The sequence below is a fragment of the Protopterus annectens genome, chromosome 2.part1, assembly GCF_019279795.1.
Source record: "Protopterus annectens isolate FY-2018-M chromosome 2.part1, PAN1.0, whole genome shotgun sequence".
NCBI classification, from domain to species: Eukaryota; Metazoa; Chordata; order Ceratodontiformes; family Protopteridae; genus Protopterus; species Protopterus annectens.
Window position 1 is genome coordinate 658,421,303 of NC_056729.1, and position 18,775 is coordinate 658,440,077.

At 38.4% G+C, this 18,775-nt stretch overlaps 1 protein-coding gene across 1 annotated transcript in view; it reads left to right on the plus strand.

The window, feature by feature from the left end:
- The window catches only part of EFR3B (EFR3 homolog B), a 2,101,782-nt gene that overhangs the window by 1,688,748 nt on the left and 394,259 nt on the right, over positions 1-18,775 (plus strand). The window contains exons 13-14 of the mRNA XM_044062396.1: positions 2,149-2,321; positions 14,339-14,414. Coding sequence (XP_043918331.1) covers positions 2,149-2,321; positions 14,339-14,414 — 249 coding nt within the window. The remainder of the gene's footprint in view (positions 1-2,148; positions 2,322-14,338; positions 14,415-18,775) is intronic.

Below are 18,775 nucleotides of genomic sequence, written 5' to 3' on the forward strand. Positions count from 1 at the left end.
ATGGCCTTATTGTCTTGCAGATGACACACTTCATTTTTTTTCAGCACATATTTCTGCTTCTTGACAGAATTCATGTTATCCAACAAGCTACATAGTCAAGGTCCTGGTCACAGTCAGCCAGAGCTTTCCTCCTTCTTAGCGGTGTGTCTTCATTTCACTTTCCCCCAAGTGATGTGTGCATTATAAGATGAAACTAAGTCAATGCATTATCATCTTACAGAATAAGTTACCACTGCAAGTCATACAAAGTCTTACTTTCTTTGCTGCCTTTGAGGTTAATCTTGAAGACTGGATTGATAGGATGAGTAGAAATAAATTTGCACCAGGATTATTATGTACAGCCTTGCTTGAGTTAGAGGTGGGTACTATTAAGTGCTAATAAAGGGTGGCAAGAACTTTTAAGTGTTTCTGCTTGAAGATGTATATGGCTAGGCCTCTTAGGGTCCCTGTGATCACTTGCCTAATATTTCTCCTATGTTGCTATATCATGCCTGAAACCTGGGCAGGAATTTTTCTTCTTATAAATGTGGCCTTTTGGGTTGTTGGTACATAGCCGATGATTGATCAAGGTGAGTGGCTGTCTAAATCAGGAAGCAGAGATGTTGTTCTGCTGGAAAGTCAAGAGGAGCCCAAGCCTGATGTTTGCAGGACTAGACCTCTTCCTGTTTTCTGTTTTTCACCCAGAGACAGGGTGTGTATCATGGCATTAGCCTTATACTATACTTTGCCCCTCTGCTAGTAAAGAAAGTGGCCCTCTCAATTCCCACTGTCTTCCCCAACAGCCATAACCGGAACAACTACAAACCTGACCTTTGTCCTTGAAGTAAAGCCATAGGAAGTGTTCAGCATTTCCCCATCAGCCTTTCCAGAATCCAGGACTCATTTTTGAATTTGTTAACTATGGTAACCATTGACCAGTCTAGACTGATTTTAGGCCACCCCAGTGAGCAATACAAAATGTTAGAAAATGTAGGTGTTAGTCTACAATGATGACAGAAAAAAAACTAGGCAGCTATATGAAGGAAGTAGTAAGCAATCCTTAATAAAAACAAACAGTGACACTAATTCTTACATGCTTCAATAAGAGTGAGAATGTTTGCAGGAGATATGAAATAAAGCTCTGAGAGGGTTGGATGGGCGCAGGATGATACTGTTAGAGCACTGACTAATTGATAAGGCAAACAGTGTGGTGGTGAGTCACAGGGATGAGAGTAAAATAATGTTATGATTATTGAAGGGTTTGACTATACACCTGAATGTGTTAGCTTTCAGGTACACTGATAACTTCTATTAAGAGCTGAAAAAGTGGACCAACATGAAAATTTTTGTTGGTTCTTTATCAGTTTCATATAGATCTATCTATATCTATCTATCTATGTGTGTGTATATATATATATATATATATATATATATATATATATATATATATATATATATATATATAGATATGTATAGATATACAGATATATGTAGGTTACCAACAAGTTGTCGAATGGCAGCTTGTTGTACCCAGGAATATGCTGACAAAATCAACTGATCAAACATGCAGGCAGTGGTTTTGTGCTACATTGTGGTACAGTGTTGACTGGGGATTTGCCCTTTCCCCACTGTACCGTGATCATGGAGTTGGTATATATAATTATCAGGGTGTAGAGTGTGTAGTAGGGCTTACCCTCCCCTCCAAAAAATATTTTTTTTTCTTTGTTTTGAAGGGCGACAAGTAACGTTCAATCCATTCCATTCAGTCACAGAGAAGAGAGAAGTAGTCCAAGAATGCAAAATGAGGAAGGGAAGAGAAGGAAAGGTTAAAAATGAAAAAGAGAAGACATTGGACATTAGTCAGTCATCATGTTAAGATCTTATTTCTTTTAATGACAATGCTATAGAAGAAAAGGGCAGTTTTTTTTAAAGAATAACACATATCCCGTAGTGAAGAACAGCCAGACTATCAAGTAAATCAGAACCATTTCATATGAGAAGTCCAAAATATTGTTTTAGGAACCTGAGTCATATTGTTTTCTTTTTTTAAATGTAGCCTTCAGTGGAAGTAGTCTCTTACATCATTTAAGTGTAAAAGCATTGTATTTAGATGTGATTTTTTTAACTGCCTTGTTTAGAAAAACACTGCTCCCCATGATTCTGTTGTAGGTATCAATTGGCTTCAAAAGCAACAATATGCTGGCAGCTCTTCCATCCTCCTTCCTGGATCCTCTTCTCTCTGCTGCACTAATGGATGACATGGACATCCGACTTTTTGTGCTGGAAATACTCATCAGCCTCATTGATCGCCATGGAAATCGAAACAAGTTCTTGCCTATCAGGTATGTATGCTTACACAAAATTCAGCAGTGTATTATTTTATTTGATCTGAATAATGTATTTCACTGTTTTATCCCAGATGGGGCTGCTTGGTTAATTGCAATGTTTAACAAATCTTCAGCTTTAATTCATACTACACACACACACACACACACACACACACACACACACACACACACACACACACATATACACATATATATATATATATATATATATATATATATATATATATAGCTATCTATATATATTTATATATATACATATATATATATATATATATACACACACACACACACACACACACACATATATATATATATCTGTGTGTGTGTGTGTGTGTGTGTGTGTGTGTGTGTGTGTGTGTATATATATATATATATATATATATATATATATATATATATATATATATTTATTTATTTTGTGATCTTGGAGTTGGTATATATAATTATCAGGTGGTGTGGGGTGTACAGAGCCCCTCCATAAAATGGTGCTTCTCTTTTTCGATTAATTGAGTTTTGACCATTTGCAATTTATGTAGTGTATGCAGATTTAGTGAATCAGTGATGTGAAATAATAAAACCATATATCTATATCTGTCTATCTCTATATAGATAGATAGATGTAGATAGATATATGGTTGTCATTCAAGATGTTGACACTCTGAAGGGCACTGTCAGAATGTGGGTAGTTCAAGATGTCACTTCAATGTGACAGTTCATTATGTTGTCAGAGATAAATGGGTTGGTATTATGGTTAGGAATGTGTTTGTGTGAATGTTGGAGGGTTAGAGTTAGGGTTACGTAAGGTGGCAGATTTAGTGCTGTGCATTTTTCAGTGTCTCTACCTGTTTTGTGCAATTGTAGTGTTCATAGGTTCATAGGTTCATAGGTAGGTACTAGGCTATCTGCCCGAGGTCATTTATAAGCCTAGCCAGAGTGTGTCAACTTTCGCCATCCCCATTGATTAATTAACTGATCCTCTGTCAAGCTGAGCCAATGAAGTGATCCCAGGGGTGTATTTTCTGTTACCCATCCACTCATCAAGGTTTCTCTTGAAGAGTGTTAGTGAGGGGCTCTGTCTAATGTAGTTTGGAATTTTGTTCCAAAGCATGGGGAGCCTCTGTGACAGGAATCTGTCCCTCTAGCATGTTCTATTTATTATTGTGGTGAGGTTTAGCTCACTACTGACTTGGATTTCTTTAGGTGGAGTATGTCCATGAATTCTGAGTTGGACACGGCTTTGTAAGTCAGGCAGAGATCACCTCTGAGTAAGTGATATGAGTACAGCTGGAGTTTTTTCAGTCGGGCTGCATAGCACATATGTTTGAGGCCAGTAATCCTCTTTGTGAGGGACGTTTGTGATCTTCCCAGCTGTTGGAAGTGTCTTGTGAGATATATCCCAAATGGGGCATTGTACTCTATGATGGGTCTGATGAGTGATGAGTAGAGGGGCACTATAATCTCTTTATTTCTAGATGCAAACCCTTTAGTAATTAGATGGGCCACATAGAAGGATTTCCTAACTACTTTGGCAGTATGATTGTCAAATGGGAGATTACTATCTACCTGGGTCCCCAGATATCTTATAACCTCTTCTGTTTTTAGGGAGTTGCCACCTATGTGGTAATTCATGGGTGTTTTGTTTTTCTCAAATGGGATGACTATGCATTTTTTGGCATTTAGCTTGAGGCCATGACTTTGACACCAGGTGTCCGTCTCAGTAAGGCCCTTTTGGAAGATGCCCATGTCAGCCGGAGAGTCAATTATGGCTCCCAGTTTGCAGCCATCAGCGAACTTGGTTAGCCACAGTCCTCCTGTGTTTGCCTGTACTTCTGAGAAGTATATGCCAAACAGTAGGGGGTCCCAGGATCGAGCCATGCAGTACACCACTTGTGACTGGTATAGAGTCAGACCTGGAGCCCACTATTCTTACCGTGTGAGTTCTGTTTGTAAGCCAGTTGGCAACCCATCTCGTGATGTAGGGGTTTATGTTCAGGCTGGTGAGTTTTTCTGTAATACCTGAGTGGGGAATGGTGTTGAAAGCCTTGGCGAGGTCAATGTAGGCTGTGTGAACAACCTTTTCCTCGTCTATGGCCTTGGTGACTGTCTCGAAGAAGTCAACCAAATTTAGTAGGCATGATCTGCCCTTAACAAAGCCGAACTGGGTCAGGTCAACTGTTTGGAGGTTCTCAATGTCTTTCTTAATGAGTTCCATGATGATGCGCTCCATAGCCTTGCAGACAAGGCTAGTCAGGCTTATGGGGCAATAGTTACCAGGGTCAGTTGTGGCCCCTCCTTTGTGGAGTGGAATAGCCATTGCTATGTGCCATTCTATGGGCATGTAGCCTGTAGAGAGGCTGAGGTTGAACAGCGTTTTTAGGTGGGGGGTTAGTTTGTTCTGTAGTTCGTGCAAGATGAAGCCTGGGACACCATCTGGGACACCATCTGGCCCCATTGATGCTGTGTTTTTGGCTTTTGAAAGGGCTGTTTTCACCTGTGCTTCTGTGATTTCTGGGACACTGCACTTTTCCAGTATTGTTGTGGGCCCCTTTGGGGGTGAGAGGAGGCTGAAGTTTGCAATGAATCTATCTGCCAGGATGTTGGCAATTTCAGTAGGTTCAGTATATTTTGTGCTATTTTGCACTAGTTCAGTGCATATCTGCTAGTTGCCACTTAGATTCTTAACATAGCTAAAGAAGGCTTTGTGGTTATCTTTTGAATCCTTGGCTATTTTTCTTTCGAAATTAGCCTTGGATGATTTTATGAGGGACCTTAGTTTCTTACTGATACTGATCAGGGATGTCTTTCCTTCTTGGAATTTAATTTTTTTCTGTACTAGTTTCCTCCTTCTATTGTATATCCTGTTTATGGCAGGAGTCCACCAGACTGGTTTCTTTCTGTTAGAGGAGTGAGTCTTGGTTTTGCTAGGGATGGCACAATCCATGCATCCTTGTAGGTGCTCATAGAGTGCATTTGTAAAGGTTTCTGCATCTTTGGCAGTGTTATCCTTTAGCATGGGGGCTGTGAAACTTACCGCCTCTGTCTTAAGTAAGGTGAAGTTTGCTTTAGAAAAGTTTTTTACTGTGGTTTCCTTAGTTGGAGGTGGTGGTGGTGTGTGGACATCCAGAGTGATTAGTTTATGGTCTGATCTAACCAGTGACGGGTTGACCTCTGGTGTGGAACACCTGTCACCCATGTTGGTGATGACCAGGTCCAATATGTTTTCACCTCTGGTAGGGGAGTTTACCAGCTGATCCAGGGCATTTGAGTTGACAAATTCCAGGAAGCACTGGGTCTGGGAGTTTGTACTAAAGTAGTTTGCCCAGTTATTGGTAGGGTAATTGAAATTGCCCAATATCAGGGTGTTCGGTAGGACCTTCATGTTTTCCAGTGTCTCCAGAAAGGTGGAGTGGTTGTCCTGGGTCATGGAGGGTGATCTGTAGTAGGCCACAATTTGCATTGCTGATTTGCCCGATGTTAGTTGCATATGGATGATCTCAAAGGTATCATGCTGCGCCACTAACCTGGAGATGTACGTATCCTTGATGAATATGGATACACCCCCTCCTTTTGTGTTTCAGTCTGTGTTCTGTGGCTGAAACGTGTGGTATGAGTTGTAGCTCGGTAGTGCTGGGGTACTCTCTGGAGCCTTGAACCAGGTTTCAGTTACTGCACAGATGTCAACATTCTCCATATTGAGGAGTGCTTCGAGCGTGTGCATTATGAGATTTATACTCCTGGTGTTGATTAGCATAACTCTCAGTTTTTGTTAGTTGTGCTGTTTATGGAGGTGGGTTTGACTTTTGAGCCTTTCCTAAAAAAGGCACTAAGGGTGCAGGAAGAGCCTTGGCCAGTATTTGAAAGCTTAGGGGTGACAGGTGCAAGCCATCTTTTGTGAAGCAATGTAGCTTGTCGAGCATGTCATCCCAGGCTAACAGACACTGGATCCCCTTTGAATGACACCAGAAGCTTAGCCAATTGTTGAAATTGATCATTTTCTTTATACTGAGGTATCATTCTTGGTGAGGGCAGAATGCTACTCAGGGTCAGGGTCATTCCAGCCTGGGCTACATGAGAGAGCTTCCGTGTCTCTTTTCATGTAGTCCAGGGAGGTACATCTCAGGTCATTCACACCAACATGAAAAATGAGTCATATTTGTACTTGTTCTGGAGTGACCTGAGTGTTTGTCTTATGTGGCGGATTCTGGCTCCCGACAGGCAGCTAACAGCAACCTTCTGATTGACCAGCCTAGTGAGTGGGACATCAGTGTACCTGACTATAGAGTCACCTATTACTAGTGTGTTAGGTATGTTATTTTTCACCTTAAGGGCTGTGATTGTGCGACACACTGATTTTGTGTTTTATGTGTTGTCTGGTTTGGGACAGGAGGTGCAGATTGTTTGGGTATCTGCTTTGGTGGTCTCTGATGCTTTTGCAGGTTTTTATTTAGAGCCTGCGAGTATGATTTTGTGTATTTATGTGTATTTTTTGCCAGTGCTGGTTTAGTAGGTCTATGTGTGGCTGGAGGTGTGGTGCAAGTGTTGACCTTCTCCTCTTGACTGTCTGTTCCAGTTTTGGGTGGAGACAGCTTAGCCTCCAGTTTGGCTGTATAATTGCATCTCTCGCATATGTTATTGTTTTGTGGTAGGAGGAGAGGGTTGTCTGTGTACATGAGGCAGTTGTAACATTGCATCAGGATACCCAGATTCACCAGCTGGACTGGAGAGTACACCTGAAATTGCCCTTTGGTCATGCCTGAATAGTAGGGTAAGCTGCTTAGTCACTTGGTTGGTGAGGGGTGAATAAAGAGCCTTGCCCTGCTGGGCAATCAAGTGTCAGGGTATATTAGTGCTTGCTAGTAGGTCTGAGCAAGTGCTGGGCTGTAGGATGCTTTTTTAGTGCTTAGGTTGAGAGTTAGACCAGTTTCAAGGGAAAAACTGAAGAGGAGACTTAGTGGAGCCAGGAATAATTTAACCCTAGCTAACCAGCGCTGACCGGCATGCAAAACCGTGCAAACACAGTTTTTCTAGCAGGGAAATGAAAGAGATAGAAATTAGCCCAAAATGGCCAATAAACTACTAACTTGTGGGCTGGAACCACTCCTCCAGGGACAGATAGGCTGCTCAAAGCTCCCCTCTCTCACAGGTGAACAGAGAAACTTCCTTCTATCCAAGTAAGGTATGGGCAATCCAGAAACTTGTAACACAGCCCTGAATTCAGCACTAGCCTGAAAACTGGACTATACTAGCTTAGAAAGGTGGGAAACAAGGACTTTTTTTTGTTTGTTTTTTTGAAAAGATAAGGCAAAAACAGTAAAAAATACACTTAAAACAGCTTATGTTATGGAAAGGGTTTTTCTAAGGTAAGTTACAGAGTTAGATTTAGGGTTAGGGGCATGGGCAAGTTTAGGGTTGGGGTTACTAATGCATACCAACCTGAATATCTACCCTCTTTTGACTGATTTCTAGCCCCCCCCCACTCTTAATACTTTTTCAGTACTAGCCTTTTTTATCATTTGATCATGTTTTCAGGTGTCCTTTTCTTTTTTCTACTTAGATTCAACTTAAATTATACAATATCTGTCAGACATGAGATGTTGTGTGGCTGGGAAGCACTGTAATACATTTCCAGAAGCAGTAATGTAGTTAAGGTGGGGTAAGAGGTGTAAAGTGTTGGGGGGCATGATTAACTAATCCTGATCTTTCTGCCAGTATTGCATTTATGGTCCAAAATAAGCACTGTAGCATTCCATGTGTGGTCTAAATTGTAACATGCAGTTTGCTGTAGTTTAAAAGCAAGAATATATCTATCTATACATATATATATATATTTTTTTTCACTAAAACATTAGCCCTGTAGTGCTCTGTTTTGTAGACTATAAACTGTAGCAGCTATTTGCTACAGTGTAAAAATAATATTTTTATTATTATTTTTTAAATTAGTAGACATCTCTGAAAACTCTTCTCCACTGGTGAGGTAAGACTGATAGGTCTATAATTACTTATTTGTCTGTTGCCCCCCCCTTCCATTATGAATTGGAATTATGTCCACAAGTTTCCAACTAGTAGGAAAAGAATCAGAATACAACAGGCTATCGAAAAAATCAGTGATAGTAGCCAAAATATATTTATTGCAGTAACCCCAGAAAACGCCTGGAATATTGGCAGGTCCCATACCACTACCCTGCTTAATACAGCTCAAAGATGCTTGCTCAAGGCTCAAAGTGAAAACTGGACACATACAATTTTCTTCTCTTAACATTCTAACATCAGAAACATCATCAAACAGTGTAGCACCCTCTGCCAAGAAGTGCTGATTGAGCAAATTCATCAATAATTCTCCAGTGTTTCATACTTCACCTTGAACAGAAATTGGTCAGAATCTAACATAAGGATAGCATTTCTTAGAACAAGGGCTACTAACTAAATAATCTTCAAATGTGCTATTTGCTAATTTCAATGAGGCCTTTAACCTTCTGGAAAATAAATTATAGACCTGTTTTAAATCATTTCTCTTGAACCTCCACCACATCCTAGATTTCTTCCTCTTTTTCTCAGAAATTTAGTATGGCCAATATTCCACCATGGAGCTGTAGTCCTCAATAAAAAGTTATTGTTTTCTTATATCCAGACAAAAGCACTTCACAAGTGTGTTCATAGTACTGTCATTTATTCATAACATTATTTACTTAGAAGGAATTCAAGTCCATATAATTTATTTGATTAATAATATTCAGATCGAACAGGTTAGACTTATTTTTATTTTTTATTTATTTTATTTTATTTTACATTTGTTTACCAGGAAGGTCGGACTGGACACAGGTAATTTTTCAGCGGAGGCCCAGGGAGTAAAGCTCCAAAATACTAAGCATTTAAATACACTATAACACCATATAATATAATATAATATAATATAATATAATATAATACATGGGAGAAAACTGAGAGTAGCATACATGTCAGAAAGTAAAAAACAATAAAAGTTGGCAATTCATAAAGTACATAGATTAGCAAAAATATTTTTTTTGAAACATGAATACAGGAATGGGAATAGTTGATGTGAAGTATAGAGTTAGGTAAGACTAAAGTTTTAAAGAAGACAGATATAAGTACTGTAAAGTAAATATCGACAGATTAACAAGCTTTCAAATGAACAAATGGTGACCCTTAGTAGAATCCTTGCAACAGTGTATTCATATTGCTTAACCTGGGGTGTAGCATGAGCAAAGCCAATTTTTTAGATAGTGGGTTTTCAGGAATTTTTTAAGTTGGATAGTAGATGAGTAGAGGTTATGTGATTTGGTAGTGAAATCCAGATTCTGGCTATGGTGTAGGGAAAGAGAGATTTATCAGCATCATTTTTATATTTGATGACAGTTATGAGGGTCTGGTTACTAGATCTTAAGGCTGTTGTGGTAGTGTGTGGCTGAATTAAATGCTGGAGTGCTGGGGTTTTATCTGGAAGGTAATAGAGATGGTGTGCTATTGTGTGCTATTGAGAGTTGATTGAGTAGCAGTAGTTGATGTAGCTCAAGCCAATTGAGCTGGTTAAGGGAAGGACAGTGATGGGACCTGTATGAGGCTTCAGTAGCAAACTTGGCTATCTTGTTGTAAGAAGATTCCATTTTCTTTAGCTCTGTGGATGGAGATTAGTTAAGATAGGGGAAGCATAGACCAGGATGGATAAGAGATGGGTCCTTGCAATTATGGCTTTGGTATTTTTAGTGATGAACTGTTTGTTCCCATAGAGGAGTCCAAGTTTTTTGTTTACTTTCTTAATGGTTTGTGCTATGTGGATGTCGAATTTCAGATGATTGTCGATTTCTACACCTAGTAGTTTGGTGTGTGTGGTTGGAGTGATTTGGATCTTGTTTTTGGAGTTTATAGTAAAAACATTATTTATAGGGGGAGATCTACTAGGACTGAAAATAATTAGTTTTTTTATTTTTGGGTTTAAGAGTAAGTTTGATGTTAGTGAAACATGTTTCGGCTAGAGTAAAGTTAGTTCATGTTAGGGTTTGTAGTTCCTTTAGGGAGTTATAATGGTGATGTCATCAGCGTATTGCACGACTGAGGCAGTGGGTAGGGCTGAAGATATATGGTTGGTAAATAAAGAGAAGAGCAATGGGCCGAGGATGGACCCTTGTGGGACTATTATGGATACTGGTAGTAGGGGGGGACAGCTGGTCTTGCCATAGAACTGCTTGCTGACGGCCTGATAAGTAGTTATTGAACCATGATATAGAGGAGAAGCATATATTTAAGGTAGATATAGTTTCAAGAAACATACTGTGGTTTACCATTCTAAGTCTAAGAATATTGAAGATATGAATAGACCCTTGTTTCTATGGTGGTTGACTAAGTTGGTAAATGATAGTAGTCATTATCAAAAATACTCTTCTTGATTGGTATGCAAAGCTTTAGCTGTTATATTTAATTCAAAAGCTAAGCCATCTGGAGTACCTAATGGACACATTTGGTGAATCTCAGAAATTTTATCTGGAATGTTTGTAAGTAAGAGGTCTAAGATATTATTTGTTCTGGTAGGAAAATCAATCATCTGAGTCAATTTGTGTAACATACTTAGATGTAGTCACTAAAAATGCTAGGAATGCAAGTAACAAAAATGTTGAGATATAATGAACAACTAAAAAGGCAGATAAAATACAGAGATAAAGCATGGAAGGAATGCTAAGCTAACCCCCACAATGTGAACAAACACTAGATTATCTGAAACTGAGACTTGAAGTGATGATAAAACCATTGCTGTCAAAGCTTTATAAGACAGTCACAACAGAACCACCTTAGTCAACCAAAATGTTTTGTTTGTCTGTCAAACATGCAATATACCCAAGAAGTTCATAGATAATATAGTCAACCCTACAGATGCCAAGAACTTACTTTTCAATGATATCCAGCTTATGACCCCTTCCACACCACTTCATTGTTACTTATAATAACCACCTTTGTACTGCGAGCCCATACACAAAAGTATAAAAGCTTCTTGATGGCAATGATTGTATCTATAATCCCGATGTTCATTCAGAAAATTCACTAAATAATAAAACGGAGTGAAATATTCTGCAAACTGCTGACAGACATTTATAATGTTTCCCTTACTACTAATCTGTGTAGTAAAGTTTCAAACACAACCTCCTATTGCATTACCAAGGGCTGCCACTTCTTCAATAGCAACAAATTACAGGCCACCCTTGAGTGTGCTCCAGAGTTTGTTCTTACCCCTTTTCTGCTTTTCCAGGTTCCTTCTCCTCCCTTCCCCTATTTATATGATGAACTGGGTTGGCCATTTGCTGTGCTGGCCTTTTCTGGCTTGCATGGAGACCGTGTGTTGCAGCTATAAGGTAAACGAAAGTATATAACCTTGGGCATGTTGCCTTAATTTCTTGACAGTTTGGTCATTTGGCCAGCTGTATCATGGCCACATTACTGCAGTTCAGTAACATGGCTGTTACAAGTGTTAGTTACCTTAATTTACTATTCCCTTTTCTTAGAGAGTTTATGCTGTGATTATTTTACTACATAGCTAATTAGCATTGAGCCACATGTTCATGTCAAGCTACAACTTCATTTTTTTTTACATCCTTGAGATTTATTACTGCACCATGGTGTTGCAAATCTTTCTGGAGAGGTAGCTATTGACATAGTGGGACAAAAACAACTGTGGTCAGTAATAAAGCAGGTAATGAAACTGACCTTTTCATTCAGCAACATATTCTTCTACATATACTGTATCCACCCCTCATGTCATCCCGCCTTAAGTCATCACACCCACCAGGAACCTCAGAACTGACATCAGAGAGACAGAAGGCTATAACACTTTCCCTAAACAATTAGACAGTTACTGTTTCCAGTTCCATGACTGACTCCATGATTTATTGCCTAATGGTTCCCTCAGGTGAGAAATACTGAGTTCTCTTCTGGAGTCTGATTTCATTGCAAAAACTCTCCAATTTCAGATAAAATACTGAGGTTACAAATGCAACCCTCCAAGGATTGCTTCCATTTTTTTCTGACTTGCCTTCTTAAGCACAAAATTTTATTTTGAACCTTTCAATATGCATAAGAGTACTGCTCAGGATACTAACTTCTTTACAACATTTGTCTGACCTAGAATTTAAAATCTCTGTTTCATCTGATTTCATGGCATTAACCATAGTACAGATTTGTTGTAACAAACCTGTGCTGCTTCTTTTTCTTTTGGCTTTTCCCAGTTAGGGGTCACCACAGCAGATCACCTGGCCGCTCATGATTAGCAGTGGAGTTTTACAGTGTCGAGTTGCCAGCCCGGTGCCCAACCTTCCACAGAAGGCACACACATGATACACTCACACCTAGGGCCAATTTAGAGTGTCCAATCCACCTACAGCATGCCTTTGGGATGTGGGAGGAAACTGGAGCACCCAGAGGAAACCCACGCGACCACAGGGAGGACATTCAGACTCCACACAGAAGGCACCCCAGCCAAGGATCAAACCGGAGAACCTCTTGCTGTGAGTGGCAAAGCTAACCGCTGCACCACCGCGGCCACCCTATGTAACAAACCTGTGCTACTGATTGATAAACTACAGCTGAAATTCTTTGTTTATCTGCACTCACTATAGCATTCAATGCTATAGCTCCAGAAGAATTTCTGTAGAACCCTTGTAAATTGATCCATAGCTGGGTCAAAAATCTTCTAGAAACCAAAACCAAAGTACCTAGGAATCATTGCCCTTTAATCCATGCAGGGAGTGCTCTAATCCATTTATGTGATTACAGATTCCAATTATCCCATGCACAGGTGGACTAGAACACTATTAGAACACTATTATTATTTTCCCAGTGCTTAAATCCTTAAAGATGGACTTTTTTGTATTGGAAATGTTTTAGCAATTTCCTTTGTTCTCCTTCTAAACTTGGGTGGAGAAAGAATCAAACTCATTTTCACAAGTACTGTGAAAGAGAGCAATCAGATCCATGTTGGTCTGGGTTGGAGTAGGCTGTTTCTGGATGAAACTGTGCCACGTCTGCTGACTGATCCCAAGTGCTGCCTGCAAATCAGGGATCAGCTCTGGTACATGGCAGCACGTAGTAGCCCTGTAAGAGAGTGCTATGGTCAGTGTACCCACATCAAATGCAGACCAGTTGGCCGATGCTGTAGCTGTATGGAAAGCATCATTTGTCCTTAGATCAATGGTAGACCTCTTAGAAACTGAAGATGGGGAGCACTCTGGAATTGTTAGGTGTTCTGCATATACAGATGTCTTTATTTTTCCACATTAAAGTTATTTAAAATACATTCTGTACTAACAGAGCTTTAGTCATTAAATGTACACCACTAGTTACTTCTTCAGATACTGATAACAGTAAAGTTTCAAACAGTGTAAAATAATATATTTCTCATAAATCATCTGAGTGTGAAAAAAAAAAAAAAAATATATATATATATATATATATATATATATATATATTTTTTTTTTTTTTAACATAGATGAGAAATTTTGTAAAATGAAGGTTTTTTTGACTATTGGCTGTCAAGTGTGTTTTTTCTTTCTTTTTATTCATTAGCAATAACCAAGTCGGCAGAAAATGTTAATTTCATTCTGTCAGAGTACCAGGAGGTTAGTAAATGAAGGGATGGACAATATTCACTTCTACATTTTGAGTAGAGCACTTACTTCACTGGTGCAAGACAAGTGAATGAGCATGTAATTTACACAGGGCAAGACTCATAAGACATCAGTGAATGTAGAAAATATTTCTTCTTGGCCTTACACAGTTAGCCAAAATTTGTTTTGATCTTTGGGTGTATTTCTCCTCCTTGTATCTAGTTTGCTGATACAATTAACTAACACTTGAGCCAACAAGAACAATAAGTTCAGGAAAATCTTCATTTGTATAATAAGTTCAAATAAATGTAACCTCTCAGTTGATGTGGAATCTGTTTGTGGCTTGTGACCTACTTAAGCCAATTCTTATAGTTGTCAATTTCTTTCTGTTTTGCTTTTCTCAAGAATCCTTCCAGATATCTCAGTTTTCAAGTTAAGAGTGGAAAAGTGCTCTCGGCAGGACACACTCTTTATGAAGAAGGTATGTGTTATGTCAATCTGACAGATGTGGCTAATTCATATTTTACAGGTATAGACTATTGCTTTATAATTTCAGCTGTCATCATTACTTCTGTCTCATTTGATTGTTCAATCAACTAATCTCTTTACATTTAGGATCAGTTTACAATTTTTACAGCATTCTGCACCACAATTACACAACTGCTGTAACAACAGGTGCTGTAGCAAGTAATGCTGATCTAACCACAATTTGTATTGTAGTCTGGTTTTTTTTTTTGGCGCATGAACTCTGTCATTCATTTTGATAGTGAGATAGGAAATATCCTACGCATTTATTTTAGGGGGTACATTGTTTTTGGTTTGGAAGAAACAATTATCTTGTACTGAGACTGCATTATTTAGTGCAGGAATTTTATTAAAGAGTTCTGGAAGTCACAGAAGTATGTTGTATAACTGGTTGGAACCTCTGCATGTTCTGCCATAATTCTATTTTTCTCAGTGAGGTAAGGTATCCTTAAGTCATGGCTCTGCTTCTGTGCCCCCTCTCCCGGATAATCCAGATGGAATTATAGCTCTTTCTTTAAATATATCAGAAAAATGCTATTCTATTTTCAATGAAGTGCTATATTAAAAAAATACATTTACTTCTGAGTTCAGAAAAAAGCATTGTCCTAGCTTCACCTAAAGGAAACCTGTAGGATGAATGAGTCTGGTTTTCTGTACATTGTTTGAAATTCATACATTTCTGCAAGGAGTACAGGAATCAGTCTGAGTTAAACTTGTATATTCACTTTTAAGCTGTGTAAATTGTATATCATTTTATACTGTACCTCTTCAAAGTCTATTTTATTTTTTTCCAAATTACTATTATTCCTTAAAATGTAACATTTCTATTTTACTGCATGTAATGTGTTATTTAAATGTAATCTGTTAGAATGTTTCTAACCTTGGCCTCGGCTAAAATAGATTCTTTGCCCTGGTCAAATTGTCAAGGTAAAGTAAAGGAATGCAACTAAATTAATGAATGTATGAATAAATAAAATAATTAATAAATACTTTAGTACTTCTGATGTGGCAGCACAAACATTTTAACTGGGTCATGCATTATAGATCAGTTGTTGAATGGACACTACGTAATATGCTGGTATACTGAAGTAGACAACCTTGACACTAAAAGACTTCACCAAACCCATCAAAACATTTAAAACAAGCTGGGAAATATCCCAAACAGAGTTTTTCCAGGGGAGCAAGCCCAATATAAACAACTCTGAGGTCACACAAAATAAACAACACACGCTGCATGCAGACAGTCAGCGTAAATGAAAGGTACATGTCCATTCATTTACACTGATAAAACACATCACTCTGAAGTTACTTAAATACTTTGCAACATTCAACCAAATATTTTTCCATTTCATGCTATAAAGTGAATTTTTACTCACCAGGATTGATGCAACTTGTAGAATTCCTGTGTGTGTGTGTGTGTGTGTGTGTGTGTGTGTGTGTGTGTGTGTGTGTGTGTGTGTGTGTGTGTGTAAACACACACACACACACATGCATATCTATAGATACAGTGGATATAAAAACTGTACACACCCCTGTTAAAATGCCAGGTTTTTGTGATATAAAAAAATGAGACCACAATAAATATTTTCAAAACTTTTCCCACCTTTAATGTGACCTATGTCCTGCACAATTCAATTGAAAAATGAACAAATCTGTTAGGGGAAAAATATAAAAAATAAAAAAATGTACAATAAGTTGGTTGCATAAGAGTGCACACCCTTAAACTAATATTTTGTTGAAGCACCTTTTGATTTAATTACAACATTCAGTCTTCTTAGGTACACACCTGGCATTAATTAAAGAGATTCTGATTAACCCCAAATAAAGCTCAGCTGTCCTAGTAGGATTTTCCTGATAGTTACTCAGTTGCCTGCTACAGCAAAAGCCATGGTGTGCGGAGAGCTTATAAAGCATCCAAGGGGTCTCACTGTTGAAAGGTATCAGTCAAGGGAAGGGTGCAAAAAAAATTCCACAGCATTGGACATACCATGGAACACAGTGAAGACAGTCATCAAAAAGTGGAGAAAATATGAGACAACAGTGATGTTGCAAAGAACTGGACATTCCTCCAAAATTGATGAAAAGACAAGATGAAAACTGGCCAGGTGTCTGGCAAGAGACCTTCAGCAACAGTGAAGGAGCTGCAGGAATTTCTGGAAAGTACTGGTTGTGTACTACATGTGACAACAATCTCCCATATTCTCCATATGTCTGGATTATGGGGTAGGGTTGCAAGACAGAAGCCTTTTCTTACACAGAAAAACATCCAGGCCTGGCTAAAATTTGTAAAACAATACATCAAGTCTCCCAAAAGCATGTGGGAAAATGTGTTATGGTGTGATGAGACCAAGGTTGAACTTTTTGGCCACAATTTCAAAAGGTACGTTTGGCACAAAAACAACACTTTGCATCATCAAAAGAACACCATCCCCACGGTGAAGCATGGTGGTGGCAGTATCATGGTTTGCAGTTGCTTTTCTTCAGCTGGAACTGGGGCTTTAGTCATGGTGGAGGGAATTATGAACAGTTCCAAATACCAGTCACTTTTGACCGAAAACCTTCAGGCATCTGCTAGAAAGCTGAAGATGGAGGAATTTCACCTTTCAACATAACAATGATCCCAAGCATACATCCAAATCAACAAAACAAATGGCTTCACCAGAAGAAAATTAAAGTTTGGGAATTGCCCAGCCAGAGCCCATACTTCAATCCAGTAGTAAATCTGTGGGATGACCTGAAGAGGGCTGTGCACAAGAGATGGCCTTGCAATCTGACAGATGTGGAGTGCTTTTGCAAGGAAAAGTGGGCAAATATTACGAAGTCAAGATGTGACATGCTGATAGACTCCTACCCAAGAAGACTGAATGGTACAATTAAATCAAAAGGTACTTCAGCAAAGTATTAGTTTAAGGGTGTACACAATTATGCGACCAGCTTATTGCACGTTTCCTATTTTTTATATTTTTTCCCTAAACAGATTATAGGTCACATTAAAGGTGGGAAAAGCTTTGAAATTACTTATTGTGGTCTCATTTTTATAACACAAAGACCTGACATTTTAACAGGAGTGTGTACACTTTTTATATCCACTGTATCTATCTATCTATATATATATATATATATATATATATATATATATATAGAGTATGCACACACACACACACACACACACACACACACATATCTTTCTATTGACATATATATATATATATATATATATATATATATATATATATATATATACATACACACATATAAATGCACACACACACACACACACACACACACACACACACACACACACACACACACACACACACACACACACACACACACACACAGTCTCCTAGTGCAGTACTGATATTTCCCAATAAGGATATCTGCACTTAAACCCCTAAGATGGAGGGGGGGGCAAAGTTGGCCACATGCAGTGGGATGCTGTATGAATGTGAGACTGTACTGGCAACCAAGCATGTTGTGTAAAGTAATCTTTTTTGAGGTTTGAATATTTGGAATGGATGAGTGTCAGTGTGCATGTAGGGAGTGCAGTATACATTGTTGCTTGAGGGTCTATATTAATTCATTGAACTCCCCCACATCCCCTGCTAATTATATATGCTGACTCTGAGATCACACTACAGTGGGGAATAGGCAAATATCTTGATCCTTACCATAATGTGATCTTAGTCAGAACAGTTTGTCAAATGACATGTTGAGTGAAATGCTGTTCGACAATGTTTTGTTCAGTGACTTAACAGGGACCTGTTGCTTGAGTGCATGTTGATTAAATGTGCAGTAGCTAGGTTGTGCATGCAATCTTTTTTTATCATTGCTTGTGAGAACAGTGCTCAGTCTATCAAATATGCGCTCATATACTTATGTACACATACATATACACACATACACACGTATACAAATAGATAGATGTAAATATAAATATATACCATCGTCATCACCCCCTTCTTTTGCCATTTTGTACATGGGGTTGGCATGTCACATCAACTGTTTATAAATCCATATATGTATATGTATATGTATATATACATATATATATATATATATATATATATATATATATATATATATATATATATAATACACACACACACACACATACACACACACACACACACACACACACACACACACACACACACACACACACACAGAAAGGAAGCTAGAGAATGAACTTATATTGTCTAGATTTTAATTCATGCTTAAAGCCTTTATTCAGATTTTGCCTCTTTGATGCCTGCATAGATGAATTAAAGTCATTAACTGCTATCACTATCTAACACTAAGAACTACTGAGACACA